This window comes from Bos grunniens, chromosome 11 (genome assembly GCF_055505025.1).
Source record: "Bos grunniens cultivar Pamir isolate PY7600 chromosome 11, Bosgru_T2T1.0, whole genome shotgun sequence".
NCBI classification, from domain to species: Eukaryota; Metazoa; Chordata; class Mammalia; order Artiodactyla; family Bovidae; genus Bos; species Bos grunniens.
Window position 1 is genome coordinate 79,212,570 of NC_141175.1, and position 16,053 is coordinate 79,228,622.

The 16,053-nt window shown below is 45.3% G+C and overlaps 1 protein-coding gene across 10 annotated transcripts in view; it reads right to left on the reverse strand.

Annotated features, from left to right (window-relative positions):
* Positions 1–16,053, reverse strand: part of PRKCE (protein kinase C epsilon) — a 547,240-nt gene that overhangs the window by 83,679 nt on the left and 447,508 nt on the right. For all 10 annotated transcript variants that reach the window (XR_015137027.1, XM_086327131.1, XM_086327130.1 and 7 more), the window contains one exon: positions 7,061–7,215. Coding sequence is in view for 9 of the 10 variants with exons in the window: in XM_086327131.1 (XP_086183257.1) it covers positions 7,061–7,215 (155 nt within the window). In the remaining variant the exon portion in view is untranslated. The remainder of the gene's footprint in view (positions 1–7,060; positions 7,216–16,053) is intronic.

Below are 16,053 nucleotides of genomic sequence, written 5' to 3' on the forward strand. Positions count from 1 at the left end.
TGGGAACTGATATCATCTCATTACATACTCAACCCTTAGATCCTTAGCAGTTTTACACTAAAGCATTGAAGTATCATTTTCTACAATGTGTGGGAGAATGTTGACAGCTGAGAACAGTGCTCAGTGGGGACAAAGATCCGCATGAGATTTTCCCCACAATCTCCCCCATAGACCACCAGGAAGGCAAGACTACAGAGCGCATCACAACTCTGTCTGCATTTCCTGGGTGGGCCTGGCTTGGAGGGCATAGTCAGAGACCTCTGTCTCCAGCTCTTCCTAGGGAAATCCTTCCCAAGTTCCTCCTTTTGGGCTTCATCCCCCAGCCCTGGAGAGGACTAGATATTTCACACTCAGGCTTATCTGAGTCTGAATTAAATCTTTGTTCCCTGCTCTTAATTCTTCACTGACTTTTATAAACATCATCATCAACACGAAAACCTTTTCTAAGCACCTCTTGAGTAGAGTGACCTAGACAGGGCCAAAGCAGAAATGCCCTTTTCTCGCCTCCTGTCCGCTATGGCCTCTCAGTTCTGGCATCAGGCATAGATCAACTCTTGGGGGGTGATGGTGATGACTCATTGAGGACTGACAATCTTGGAGAATTAAAGGAGCAGGAGAGCTTTATAACTTACAATTTCCACTCCTGCTGGTTGAAGACCAAATTTTAGTGCTCAATGTGACTAAAGTTAATCATCAATGATGCCTGACATAAATTCCTCATCATTTCCCCTTCTTTTCATATCCTTCACTTTTATTTGTACAGTTCAACTTGTCATGACCACACTCAACTACCTTAGAGAGGAGTCAAGGCAGGTATTATCTGAACCTCACATGGAAGCCACTCATAAAGAGATCCAATCACTTGCTCAAGATTTTTTTGAAGGATTCTCTAGCAACTCTTCATCTGTTTTGCCCTGGATGGTTATGAGGTTGGTGAAGAGAGAACTGATTTTACTTTTCTGTTTAAATTTTGATTTTTCCTATGACTTTTACTTTTGTAATTTAAAAACACGGGAATTTAGCTTTATAAAAACAAAGGAAAGAATTCATTCTTCTAGTGTTAAGACACTTGGCCAGAGGGGCAGAAGCCATGTTCTTTACCACCCTCTGCTGCGGTAACTATGATTGTGGAAGAAGATGCCTTTCTATCTGCCAAGCCCCTGGTTCTCTTCCCAGGGCCCCCACTGCCCTCTGTGTCTGAGGTGGATCCCATCCTCTCACTTCCTTGTCCCATGGACAGATGAGTATCCTGAGACTCAGCTGCTGTCCTGAGCAGCTCAGAGGAAAACAGATAAGCTCCGAGCATGGTGCACCATAGGAGAAAGTTCCCTACATCAAATTTCAGAAGAAAGTCTGCCTCTCAAAACTTCCCCCATCATGGTGTGTGTGAAGGCATAAGGGAGGAGAAGAAATGTTCAAAAGGCATAGTTAGGAAGTGTGGACCCACAGTGAGCTAACACCTGCTCCAACTGCAGCACACAGAGAGTTCCTAGGAATGCTGAGCAGAGAAAACAGAGACAGTGCCCTGGCCACCCACGTGGGGAACCTGACTAGAGAGACCCGGAGGAAAGTAGCCTGCCTGTCAGCCTGGACTCACCTTCTAGTGTGAGCCCTTGGCTAGAGGAACAACTTCTTCCCTTAGTTCCGGAACCCTGGCCAATTAGCCACTAATTAGTTTGTGTATAACTTCCAGCAGGAAGGCTGGAAAATTCTACTTCAACTTTGGCAATGAGGTTCTTCCTGTAAAATTTAGTCTTGCCAATCTCCCAGATAAACCCTTGCACCAAAATATGGTTGCCATCTGGGCTTCACAGGCGAACAGGCAGACACATGCATCATGCAGCCCTTGTGCTGGCAGCTTCAAACAAAGGAGCATGGGAAAGAGAGATCACGTGGTCCTAATTCGTCTATGAAATGAGAAACATGCAGGAATGGGGCAATTCAGGGTCAAGGAAGAAAAACTGTGTGTTCCAACAGATGCTTCCAACACAGACTTTCAAAAGTGCACAGGTACGAGGTAGCAGATGGTGATTGCAGCCATGAAATTAAAAGATGTTTACTCCTTGGAAGGAAAGTTATGACCAACCTAGACAGCATATTACAAAGCAGAGACATTACTTTGCCAACAAAGGTCCGTCTAGTCAAGGCTATGGTTTTTCCAGTGGTCATGTATGGATGTGAGAGTTGGACTATAAAGAAAGCTGAGCCCTGAAGAATCGATGCTTTTGAACTGTGGTGTTGGAGAAGACTCTTGAGAGTCCCTTGGACTGCAAGGAGATCCAGTCAGTTCAGCCTAAAGGAGATCAATCCTGGGTGTTCATTGGAAGGACTGATGTTGAGGCTGAAACTCCAATACTTTGGTCACCTGATGCAAAGAACTGACTCATCTGAAAAGACTCTGATGCTGGGAAATACTGAACACAAAATAATCACCACCCCCAAGAATTAGAAAAAGAGCAGAGTGAAGTCTTAGGCACTGGAACACATGTAAACAGAAAAGAGGGAGAGGAATTAAGTAGAAGAAAAGAATGTGGCAAAACTGATCAGGAAAACCTAAAGCTGATTATTTGAGAGAACACGTAAAAAAGATAAGTTTCTGACAAGATCAATACTTTGGCCACCTGATGCAAAGAGCTGACTCATTTTAAAAGACCCTGATGCTGGGAAAGATTGAAGGCAGAAGGAGAAGAGGGTGACAAAGGATGAGATGGTTGGACGGCATCACCAATTCAATGGACATGAGTTTGGGTAAACTCTGGGAGTTGGTGATGGACAGGGAGGCCTGGCGTGCTGCAGTCCACGGGGTTGCAAAGAGTTGGACATGACTGAGGGACTGAACTAAACCGAACTGATGAGGTAGCAACCCAGCTGGACTGCAGGGTTCTGGAACATTAGAGATGAAAACAAGTATTGAGTGAACACTTACTACAAGCAGCATAATAACCTAGGCCGGCCAGGTAAGCATGCCTGCATGGAGTTCTCAATCACAGAATAGGTATCTTAAGTAAAAATACAAGGCTGACAAAGGGAACTGGTTTGAAACAGAGAGATGCTGTCGCCCAAAGGAGGCATGATCCCCATGACAGGCTGAGTGGTCAGGGTAGGCTTCCAGAGCAGGGGCATCTTACACAGTCCTGAAGGCAGAACAGAACTTTTCTATACCTGTGGTCCCCAAGTCAATTCTTTAAGAAAGTAAAGATTCCTGAATCCCATACCAGACCTAATGAATCAAAGAGTCTAGGAATGTTACCCTGGAATTGCTATTAAGAAAAAAATTATGATTATTATGGCAAATTTAAAACATTCACAAAAGCAGACATAATAGTGAACCCCTGTGTACCCAACACCCAGTCTCAGCAATCATCAACTCACGGCCATTCTTTCCCCATCTATATCCTGATCTAGTCCCCTCATTTAGTATTCTGGAATCTACCTTTTTTTTTTTTTTAAACCAGGGACCCTTAGACAGTCAGACTATGGATGTGACTTAGGAGCCCCTCACTGAGCAAGATACAGATTGCGAACAAGGGAATTCTAGGTACAGTGGAGACAAAGACTTGGAGAAATGAAAGAGAAGGGCATCTGAGGGAGAATGGTCTCATCTGGAGGGCATAGACGGTGGGCTACACAGTTGGGGGAATAGTGATGAGGATCAAAAGATCACTGGGGACCACCAGGGCCCTTTTAGCATGCATGGTATCTTTGTGAGAAACAAAAAAGGGGTCTCCTCTAGGTGGAAAAAGCATCTCTTCCTCGGGCTGAAACCAGATGCACTAGCAGAGCAGACCTGGGTGCCAGCTCCCACTCACCACCTGGGCCCCTCCCTCCCGAGCCACGCCCAAGTCACGCAGCTGTGCACAGCAGCACCAGGGCCAGGGCTGATGGATTCTGATGGCCAGCAAAAGGGGCTGTGCTTTATCTAGTAAAGGTAGAAAGATGCTAAGAAGGGCACCATGTGACCATCAGCCTGTACTTGGAAAGAACACTGGGCTGCGCTGGAGAGGGAGGTAGACAAGATAGGAGGGAGAAACGCAAGAGGCAGTGAGGACTCAGGTCAGTAAACTCTTGCAAACTACCTGGGAAAGAAGGTAGAAAGCCTTGGAGATCATCTGGAGAGAGTAGTCTTGTGCAGGGATCTGGAGAGAACTAGGGGCTGGAGACAGTGATATGGGAGTCTCGGGCACACAGGTGTCATTTGGAGACAGGCAACTGCTGAAATTGCTCAGGGAGAGTATTTAGGGATGAAGGCCCTGGAAAAAAACAGTATTTAGAGGATGGGGGTTGGAGGGGAGAAGGATCAGGCCATGTTATATAGAGATTAAGGAGAAATGGCCAGGGAAGTAGAAAGGAGAGAAAGAGGGGACAAGTCTAGAACAGAGAAGTGTTCACAGGTGAGGTGAGAGGCAAGTATTCATCTAGGCAAGCAGAAAGGAAAAGAAACTAGAAATGTAAGGAAAAGTCAAGTTTTGGAGTACCAGGAATGACTAGTAAAGAGTATGGACAAGTGTCATGATGTATAGCAGGAGCCTGCTGATCAGTTACACTTCCTAAGTCTGTTACTTACCGAATATGGCCTTGGGCAAATTATTGGGTTGGCCAAAAAGCTTGTTCGGGTTTTTCTGTAAGATGTTATGGAAAAACCGGAACAAATCTTTTGACCCACCCACTATTTAAGGGGAATCTCTGAATCTCTGCTGGTAAACTGTGGGTGATTATACCCACTCTGATAGGGAGTGGATAGGGATGATATCTCAGTGAATGACAATTCTTCTAGTCACTGGCTCCTAAGAGTGCACTGCCTTGTAGTATGGGTGATATTTTCACATATCTAATGCCAGTATCTCTAACTAGTTGGCAAGCTGCTTTGGAGGCAGAGATTAGGAATTTAAACTGAAGCCAAGGGTCATTTCTTGTTCATCTACTATGTGCAAGATAATATGAGGATGTAAAATAAGAAGGTCAAAGGGTTAATAAAGAAGCTGCCACGGTCCTAAGGGAGAGGGTGTGACATTCCCAAGTTACAAATAAAGTGGTGCCTGGAGAGACTTGCTCTGGCTGTGGGACCAGGCTTCTAGCAGGCAGGCAGTATTGCATCAGGCTTCTGGGCTGGAAAGAGGAGGACAGAAGAACAAGAAAGTAGGGAATTGTCAGATGAGCTTGAGGCAAGCTAAGAACCTTGGGTTCCCAGGTGGTGCTAGTGGTAAAGAACCTGCTTGCCAATGCAGGATATGTAAGAGATTCAGGTTCGATTCCTAGTTCAGAAGGATCCCCTGGAGTACGGCATGGCAACCCACTCAAGTATTCTTGCCTGGAGAATCCCATGGAGAGAGGAGCCTGACAGGCTGCAGCCCATAGCGTCGCACAGAGTCAGCCACAATTGAATGACTTAGACACACACATGCAAGAACCTTGGTAGGTTCAAGGGATCATGGGAAGTGAGGTGTACTGGGCTGTAGTAGATACAACCTAAGGTGACCCCCAATGTTTCACACTCTGGTATAATCCCATAACCCTTTCCCCTTGTGTATGGTGGAGAAACTGTGACTTACCTCCAACCAAAACAATGTGAAAAGGAATGTGATATCACTCACAATTATAAGACATCATAGGGCAAGGGCCAAGGGATTTGCAGGCATAATTAAGCTCCCTAAATGATTTGACTTTGAGTTAAAAGGGAGATTAGCCTAGGTGGGCCCAATCTAATCAAGCGATCCTTTTCAAAGAGGGTCCAGGCCTCCCTGAAGTTAGAGACTCAAGGCAGGAAAGGCTTTCACTCCTGCTGACCATGAAGAAGCCACGTGTATTCTCCATTTGTAAGGAAATGAATTCTGCCCATAACCATGTGAGCCTGGAAGAGGAGCTCAAACTTCAACAAGAAAGTCAGCCTGGCTGACATCTTGATCACAGCAGAGAGACCCAGGTATGCTGTGCCTAGACTTCTGCCCTGTGGGAACTGTGAAATAATCAATGCTTTAAGCACCACATTTGTGGTATTTGTTATGCAGTAATAGGAAACAAATGTGTGGACTTGTGACGTGGAGGACCATAACAGCAGGCTAGAAACTATGGGCTTTGTTATGCAGGCCATAGGGAGCCACTGACTATTTTGAGCAGAGGGAATTAAAGAAGCTGAGGGTTGGTTTCAGAACCCCTTGGAGAACATTTTTTTTTTTTAGTCAGGGCATTGCTCCCAGTAGCGGGGCCAGTGAAGTTCTGGTGAGGGATTAGTTTTGGGTTGAATCAAGCCAGCTATTCTTCAACCCAATTGAAGGAAAAAGGAGGAAGCAAATTCTAAAGAAATTGACAATCATTGAAAAAAACCTGAAGGAACTTTAGTGTCCTTGTTGCTAATTATAAATATTTACTCCTCCCAGAATTCCTGACCTCACAGAAGAGCCTGTGTAAGTAGTACTGCTCTCTTACTGGAAAATTTGTGTGTGTGTGTGTGTGTGTGTGTGTGTGTGTGTGTTCCATGTTTTCTTGGAAGGGGGACAAGGCAGTAGCAAGGGACTGGATGATCTGCAGAGAGTCACTTCCTGTGAGATACTGTCTAGGTCCCCTCCCCTCTTCCCTCCTAGATCATAAACCCTGAGACCCCCCAAGGAACTCCTCCTTCTCTGATTCTATCTGCTGGAGACAACTAAGCCAAACAAACTCAGGAAGTGGCAAGAGGTTGGGAAGGGGAGGAAGTTCATGGCACAGAAGGAAGAAGTACAGAGAATGCCCTGATGTTCAAGGAAGAGGGTTGGGGTGGCGGGGCGGGGAGAGAAATGAAGGTCACCCCAAGGTTACTTGGCACTGGGCCTTTAAAACGTCCTGCTTAAGCTTTCAATCAAAACTGGCACAAACAGTGGATCAGATCTCCCGGGGCTATTCAAATATTAACATTTACAGTGATAAACAGCCCCCCAAAAAGCCTTCTGTAAGCAAATTGAAACAAACAACTAATTTAAAGCGAGTTGCTAAGAGACCAGTTGGGTGGAAGCCAAAGTCAGTTCAAGCATCCGGAGAACTCTCTATTTTTTCGCTTTTGGGGAAGAGAGGAGGTGAGGAGAGGTACCTGTAGATGACTCCATGTTGGTGGAGGAACATGAGAGCTGATGTAACCTCTGCAGCATAGAACCGGGAACGAGGCTCATCGAATTTTCGGGAGCGCTGAATCTGGAACATGAGGTCCCCACCATTCACATACTCCATGACAAAAAAGAGGCGGTCCTGAATGGAGAGGAGAAAATGCCATTTAGCGAGTCCACTGCAGCTGCCCACACAGGCCAGTGAATGTACAGTGAGTTCCAAGTAACAGAACCAGGACTCAAGCAAGGGGCAGGGTGCACAGGTGGGGGAATTCTGATAGCACACGTTCTAGAGAGAAGACAAGGAATCAGGGTATGAAGTGCTGTTCTAAGATCTTTCTCTTTCACAGGAACCAGCATGGTCTAGTGGGAGGAGTCTAAGATTGACAGAAAGAAGACCTGGATCTCTGCCTAATTTCTGTTACAACCTTGAAGTGTGACCTTGGACAAGTCTCTGTCCCTTTGGAGGCTCCAGTTACTTTTGTCTGTGTGGTAGGTTACATCATGGCTGCCCCAAAGATATCCCAGTCCTAATCCCTTAATGTGTAAATGTTACCTGAGATGGCAAAAAAGAACTCAACAGTTGTGATGAAGTTAAGGATCTTGAGTTGAGGAGATTATTTTGGATCACCAGGATGGGCCTTAAACAAATGTCACAAATGTCCTTATAAAATGAAGGTAGAGGGAGATTTGAGAAGGGAGGAGAAAGCAGTGTGACCAAGGAAGCAGAGATTATAATGAAGTTGCCACAAGCCAAGGAAGGTGGTGCTGTCAGAAGGTGGAGCCGCCAGAAGCTGGAAGAGGCAGGGAAGGGTCTGTCCTAGAGCTTCTGGAGGGAGCATGCCTCCATCCGCACTTGGACTCTGGCTCAGTGACACTGGTCTCAGACGTCTGACCTCCAGAAATGTGAGAGGAGAGATTTCTGTTATTTTAAACCACCAAGTTAGTGGTGATTTGCTAAGGCAGTACTGGAACCTAATACAAAACAACACAGACTGATGAGATGGTGAGAGCCCCGCCCGTGGAGGGGCCAGTCTCACTTTGGAGGATGCTCCCTCTGGGATCTCCACCTTGATGTGCTTCCTATGGATTTTGCCCTCAAGAATGGCCAAACCATAATCACATCTCATCGGGGGTGGTGCCTTCTTATCTGCACATCATGATGATGTGGGAAGAAGACAGACTGAAATTTACTTTTTGTATAGTTTCCTGACTACTATTTCCTGAGCCTGTAGAGTGTGGGGTGCTATGCTGGGCAGGAGGCAAAAAGTTGTAAGCCATCACTGTCCTGAATGTTGCGGGGTGGGGTTATAAGCCTTAACCATAAGGCTTATGATCCAGGGGCAGAGACAGGAAATGTGTAGAATGATGAAAACTAAATAGGACCAGAGTGCCTTAAAGATATTTGGTGCTAAAAGGATTAGGACAAAGGGAGACTCTTTGAACTGGGGGTCCATGGAGGATTCCAGAAGGAGATAGGCCCTCCCTGAGAGGAGGAGGAGATGGGGGAGGCACCAACAAATACCAGGACATGGGAACAGAAGGACAGTGCTTGGGGACTGGTGAACTGACCAGGTCAGCCAGGGAGGAAGGTCCATGGAGCAAAGAGGAAGCGGTGAGGCTGGAGAGGCCAGAGGGTCAGAGTAAATTCTTAACATATAGACGTAGTCTCAGCAAAGCTGCTAGGTGGATGTCAGCATATTATCTTTCATTAAAATTAGTAGAATCATTTCAATTAAGACTGAGTAAAAATCACAATTAGCAAAGGCTAATAGAGTTCTGCCAAGAAAACTCACTGGTGATAGCAAACATCCTCTTCCAAAAACACAAGAGAAGACTCTACACATGGACATCACCAGCTGGTAAACACCAAAATCAGATTGATTCTATTCTTTGCAGCCAAAGATGGAGAAGCTCTATACAGTCAGCAAAAACAAGACCCGGAGCTGACTGTGGCTCAGATCATGAACTCCTTATTGCCAAATTCAAACTTAAATTGAAGAAAGTAGGGAAAACCACTAGACCATCCAGGTATGACCTAAATCAAATCCCTTATGATTATACAGTGGAAGTGAAAAATAGATTCAAGGGATTAGATCTGATAGACAGAGTGCCTGAAGAACTATGGACAGAGGTTCATGACATTGTACAGGAGGCAGTGATCAAGACCATGCCCAAGAAAAAGAAATGCAAAAAAGGCAAAATTGTCTGAGGAGGCCTTACAAATAGCTGTGAAAAGAAGAGAAGCGAAGGCAAAGGAGGAAAAGGAAGATACACCCATTTGAATGCAGAGTTCCAAAGAATAGCAAGGAGAGATTAAAAAAAAAACCTTCCTCGGTGATCAATGCAAAGAAATACAGGAAAACAACAGAATGGGAAAAACTAAAGATCTCTTCAAGAAAATTAGAGATACCAAGGGAACTTTTCATGCAAAGATGGGCACAGTAAAGGACAGAAATGGTATGGACCTAACAGAAGCAGAAAATATTAAGAAGAAGTGGCAAGAATACACAGAAGAACTATACAAAAAAGATCTTTACGACCCAGATAATCACGATGGTGTAATCACTCACCTAGAGCCAGACATCCTGGAATGCATAGTCAAGTGGCCCTTAGGCAGCATTGCTACAAACAAAGCTAGTAGAGATGAAGGAATTCCAGTTGAGCTATTTCAAATCCTAAAAGATGATGCTGTGAAAGTACTGCCCTCAATATGCCAGCAAATTTGGAAGACTCAGCAGTGGCCACAGGACTGGAAAAGGTCAGTTTTCATTCCAATCCCAAAGAAAGGCAATGCCAAAGAATGCTCAAACTACCACACAATTGCACTCATCTCACATATTAGCAAAGTGATGCTCAAAATTCTCCAAGCCAGGCTTCAACAGTATGTGAACCGTGAACTTCCAGATGTTCAAGCTGGTTTTAGAAACAGCAGAGGAACCAGAGATCAAATTGCCAGCATCCATTGGATCATCAAAAAAGCAAGAGAATTCCAGAAAAACATCTGCTTCTGCTTTATTGACTACACCAAAGCCTTTGATGGTGTGGATCACAACAGACTGTGGAAAATTCTTCATGAGATAGGAATACCAGACCTGACCTGCCTCCTGAGAAATCTGTATGCAGGTCAAAAAGCAACAGTTAGAACTGGACATGGAACAGACTGGTTCCAAATAGGAAAAGGAGTACGTCAAGGCTGTATATTGTCACCCTGCTTATTTAACTTATATGCAGAGTACATCATGAGAAATGTTGGACTGGATGAAGCACAAGGTGGAATCAAGATTTCCGGGAGAAATATCAATAATCTCAGATATGCAGATGACACCACTCTTATGGGAGAAAGAGAAGAGGAACTAAAGAGTCTCTTGATAAAAGTGAAAGAGGAGAGTCAAAAAGTTGGCTTAAAACTCAACATTCAGAAGACTAAGATCATGGCATCCAGTTGCATCACTTCATGGCAAATAGATGGGGAAGCAGTGGAAACAGTGACAGACTTTCTTTTGGGGGGCTCCAAAATCACTGCAGATGGTGACTACAGCCATGACATTATTAAAAGACGTTTGCTCCTTGGAAGAAAAGTTATGACCAACCTAGACCCCTTATTAAAAAGCAGACATTACTTTGCAAAAAAGGTCCATCTAGTCAAAGCTATGGTTTTTCCAGTGTATGTATGGATGTGAGAGTTGGACTATAAAGAAAGCTGAGCATCGAAGAATTGATGCTTTTGAACTGTGGTGTTGGAGAAGACTCTTGAGAGTCCCTTGGACTGCAAGGAGGTCCAACCAGTCCATCCTAAAGGAGATCAGTCCTGGGTGTTCATTGGAAGGACTGATGCTGAAGCTGAAACTCCAATACTTTGGCCAGCTAATGTGAATTTGAAAAGACCCTGATGCTGGGAAAGATTGAAGGTGGGAGGATAAGGGGAAGACAGAGGATGAGATGGTTGGATGGCATCACTGACTCAATGGACATGAGTTTGAGTAAACTCCGGGAGTGGGTGATGGGCAGGGCATCCTGGTGTGCTGCAGTCCACGGGATCACAAAGAGTCAGACATGACCGAGTGACTGAACTGAACTGAACTGAAAAATCACAATAATATATTATTCATGGAGCAGCCTTGACCACACATCTACTTTATAACTGGCATCTCTTCTAAACTAAGTCACCCTTAGGAATTATAAATTCAGATACCTTCTGCCCCCACCACAACCTCCAGAATTATTCAAGCCTCACTGCTACTCACAAGAGCCTAAGGTCTAGCTTCTCTTCCATTTGTCTTGACCTTCCCCTTCAAAGCCTGGCTTATTTCTCCCCCAGGTCCAGCCGGGTACTCAGAAGTGTTCAGATCATCTATTCAATCATCTCTTCAATGATCATTTGATGATGAGTGTTCATTCGATCATCTATTCCCCATTCAAATCCTTATTTCAATGATCAGGCCAGTGCCAACCCAATGAAACCAGAATTTCTGAGGGTGGACTCCAGCTATCGTAGTTCTCAAAGCTCCTCATGTGATTACAGTGGGCAGCCAGGATTAAGAAACACTCTCCCATCTGGTTGATGCCAAGGTAATATACATGGATCATATGTTATTAGGGTTTTCCTCTTTTTCAAGGGTGTCCCAAGAACAAGGTTCTCAAACTTGTGCATCAGAATCTCACAGAGGTTTATTAGAACATTGGATTCCTCCTCTGCTCCTTCTGTCCTACAGAGTTTCTGATTCAGAAGGTCTCGACTGGAGCTTGAGAATCTGCATCTCTTAGTTCCCAGGTATGATAGGCTGCTGGCCTGGAGCTCTCACTTTGAGAACCAATGCCCTAGAGCATGGAGAAGGCAATGGCACCCCACTCCAGTACTCTTGCCTGGAAAATCCCATGGACGGAGGAGCCTGGTAGGCTGCAGTCCATGGGGTCGCTAAGAGTCAGACACGACTGAGCAACTTCACTTTCACTTTTCCCTTTCATGCATTGGAGAAGGAAATGGCAGTCCACTCCAGTGTTCTTGCCTGGAGAATCCCAGGGACGGGGGAGCCTGGTGGGCTGCAGTCCATGGGGTCGCTAAGAGTCAGACACGACTGAGCGACTTCACTTTCACTTTTCACTTTCCTGCATTGGAGAAGGAAATGGCACCCCACTCCAGTGTTCTTGCCTGGAGAGTCCCAGGGACGGGGAGCCTGGTGGGCTGCAGTCCATGGGGTCGCACAGAGTCGGACACGACTGAAGCGACTTGGCGGCAGCAGCAGCCCTACAGCACTTGGAGCAAGGCTTCCCCATGGCAAATATAGCCTTGTCACGCATTCAGCACTACCCTAATCTAGCTGAACCATCATCAGAAACAGCTGCTGCAATACCAGTTCCTGGTCACCAACTTGGACTTGGGCTTTAGCAATCATGGAACATTTTCTTGCCTTTGTTTGAAAGAATCCAAATTTCTAAATCTCACCTCCCCACCCTGCCTCCCTGGCTGCTTTTTACTCCCCACAAGGCATTTAAGGACAGGGGCCATGGAGTGAGAAAGCAGAGCCTCTACCCTGATTTCTTCACTCACTGGCTGTGTGACCTCAGGCAAATGACTTCAGCTCCCTGTGCTCAGTGCTCTCTACTGTGAAAATGAGAACGATAACAGGACCTGCCTTACAAAATTCTTATGAGGATAAAATTATATGTTAAAGTGCCTGGTTCATAACTGGGGCTCCATAAAGACTATCAATGATTATTTCTATAGTATTATAGCTAGTGGTATGACAGTTATTATTGTCATTATTGAGTCTTCATTTTCCCTATCCTTTCAGCATTATTTTTCCCTGATGACCTCCTCTCCCAACAAATGCTTGCTTTCCTTGGCTTTCAGCTGCTATTCTCCCTGTGGTTCTGGCAGGTTTGTTGTGCCCGCTTTTGTAGGCTTCTCCTTTCCCCAGCCATTAGGTGTCCGAATCCCACAAGGCGGGGTTGGACGCCCTCCGCTCTCCTCCCCTTTCTGTACTCGCTGAGTGATCTCATCCACACCCATGGTGTCTAATGCACCTTGACACTGATGACTCACAAACATCTCCCTCCATCCTAGGCCTCTCCTCCAATCCGGGAACCCATTTACCCAGCTGTGTTTCTGTCATCTCTCTCTGATGCCTCAAAGGCACTCAATCCCAACATGTTCAAAACTGCTTCATAATCTTCCCCTGGCAAACTGGTCCTCATCCAGGGTGCCTGTCTCAGGGCAGGGCTTCACCATCCAGCCAAGTGTATAAGTCAGAAACCTGAAAAGCCATTCTCAATACCCGCCTCCTCTTTATCCCTCTTATCCATCACCAAGTCCTTACTGCTTTTACCTTTTGTACCTTTGCACTTATTACCTTTATACCTGTTACATTTGCCTGCTTCCTTCTGTTGCTGCCACCACTGTGGCCGCCATTCTGGCCCAAGCAGTTGTCATCTCTGGTTGAAATTCTTGCAGGTGCCTTCTCACTGGTGCTCCCTACACTGATTCCAGTTCCCACACCAAACACTGACCACACTGTGGGCAGAGTTACCTGCTGAAATGAAAATCTTATTACAGTGTATGCGCCTTCCTTTCCTCATTCTACTGATTCTTTCAAGGGTTTCATATTACTCTTGGAATAAGTAGAACACTCCCTAATATGCCTCATGGCCAGTGTGATCTGGCCCTATCTAATTCTCAGTCATTTCACTCCCAGCTGTTCCCTTCGCCTCAATCGGAAACTCCCTCCTGCCACAGGGCCTTTGCTCATGCTGCTCCCTCTGCTTGGCCTGTGTCTCCCTGACCTTTCACCTAATTAACTCCTCCTCATCCTTCAGATTTCAGTGCAGCCATCTTTTCTTCTAGGAAGCTGTCCCTGACTTTTCTGACCAGGTCAAAACCTCCTCTTACATGCTACACTCTCCAGTGGGGGGTTGATCTGTGTCACTGATTTATGTTTTTCTCTCTCAGTAGTCTGTATACTTCATGAGGGTAAACACTGTTGGTAACTCTGCCCTGTTGGTTTTTAAGGGAATTAGCCTAACCCCAAAGAAAAGTGCCTCTAATTCCCTTTAAAACAAGCATCATGTGGATAGAATAACTAAACAGCTCAGGGGGCTATAAGAGAAACAAAATCAAAAGATGCTCTGATATTTATATCTGCAGTCTCTTACTGCTTAGGGAATTAAAGGCTTCAAGATGAGTCAGCCCACTGCAGCGAGCCTCCTGCCTATAGAAAGCGCCCATGAGCACCCAATCTGACCATTTCACCCCCAAGGGGTCTGTCTCAGCACCCAGTGTTTGGGACAGCTTTAAACAGTTCTTTGGTTCCATGGCTAGATGATTTCACCTCCCCATGAGATGGCCAGTTCCTTGAGGAACATAACCTTAGACTTCCAGCAATGCCATGGCCACTACTAGCTCAATAAAAATCTGCTCATCCAACATTCACTCCATGTTAGCACCTTAAGGGAGGGGTTCTCATTAGCTTCTCAGTATATCCCCAGCAACTAGAATGGAGCCTGAAACACAGTGGGTTCCTAGGGTGTCTTTGGTGAATGCATGAAGTCTTGAGTGCCCACCATGGAGAAGACTCTGTTTGCTAGAAGTTCAATTGTAAACAGAGTTGATTTCCCCATGTTATTTCTATCGTTAACCTCATTTCGAGTTATTCTAACTTTAGGCCGTTTGAACATCAGTTTTAACTTACTTTTCTACTCAATACAGCTCAATGTGCATGGCCCCAAAGCACGGTCAACCCTTTTGACACAGGAGGGACTGCTATTAAAGCAAGAGAAGCTTTTCACTCCTCCTCGCCCCATTCAGTGAGTCTGGATTATTTCTGGTCTCCACACCTAAACCATTTGAGAAGCATGTTTTGATGCAGAGTGAGAACCTGAAGTCATTCTGGGAACTGCTTAATTACATAAACTCAAATCAAAAGAAAGCTGGCAAACCCAGCAGCCACTCATTCATTAATCCCCTCTTGGCATGGGTAGAAAACACAACAAAACAAAAAACCCAACTTCCTGGTAAAGTAAGCAAATACGTTTTCTGAGGTAATCAAAGATGTTAAAAGCCTTATTCTATCTCCTCCTCCTTTAGTCACACCTGAATGTCTAAAAAGTTATGGTCTTGTGATAGTAGGTAAACTAATAAAATCAGGAAAGAGATTATATGTCATGGCCATTTAGGGTAATAACGACCTGCAAGCTGGAAGGGCCACGCCATGTGCTTGAAATTCCCTTTGGGCTCCATTTTCCCAGAGTGCTAACCTTTCCTAACTTAGAAGGGAAAATCTGGCCCGCCCTGTTCGTCTTTCAAGGTGTGATGGATAGCCAGAGGCTTCCTCTCAGCAGCACTGCGTGTCCTGCCAACCGGATCTGTTTGGACACACATTCACCATAGTTTGTTAGCTGTTTACATGTGCAAAGATTCTATCGCTTTTAAATCAATTTCACATGACTGCCCAACAAAAGACGGGACTTGGGGCAGTCCGCCTTTGACGCACCAGTGACAGAATGAGTGATTTCTCTAACGTGCCACATCTAAGGGAATCAGGGAGCCTGACTTCTCACTTGCAGCATCTCCTTTTCCTGTCCATGTCTCCATCTTATAACCTATCAACTCAGCAGGTCTGTCCTGGGTGCCCAGACCTAGGGTAGGTGACTGGGGGATATGGAAGATGATATGAGCCATGGGTTTGGTTTCTAGGCACTAGGAACTGAACACAGGAAATCATACAAAGCAACATAAAATGCTCTGTCATTACGCGCTAAACCGTCTTGTATCAAATCAGACGTGAAACCTATGTATCTGCGCCCTTAGCTTCTTAGGCCCTTAGAGAAGAAATGTCTATCATCCAGGCCTCAGCACTTACAAAAGATCATTTTAAGAAAAGGCCGTAAGAAAACTCTTTCTGTATTTTATTTTCCACAATACAACTGGTATTGATGGAAATGGCCACTGCCTTGGGATTTGGTTGAGACAAATCTAAATTAT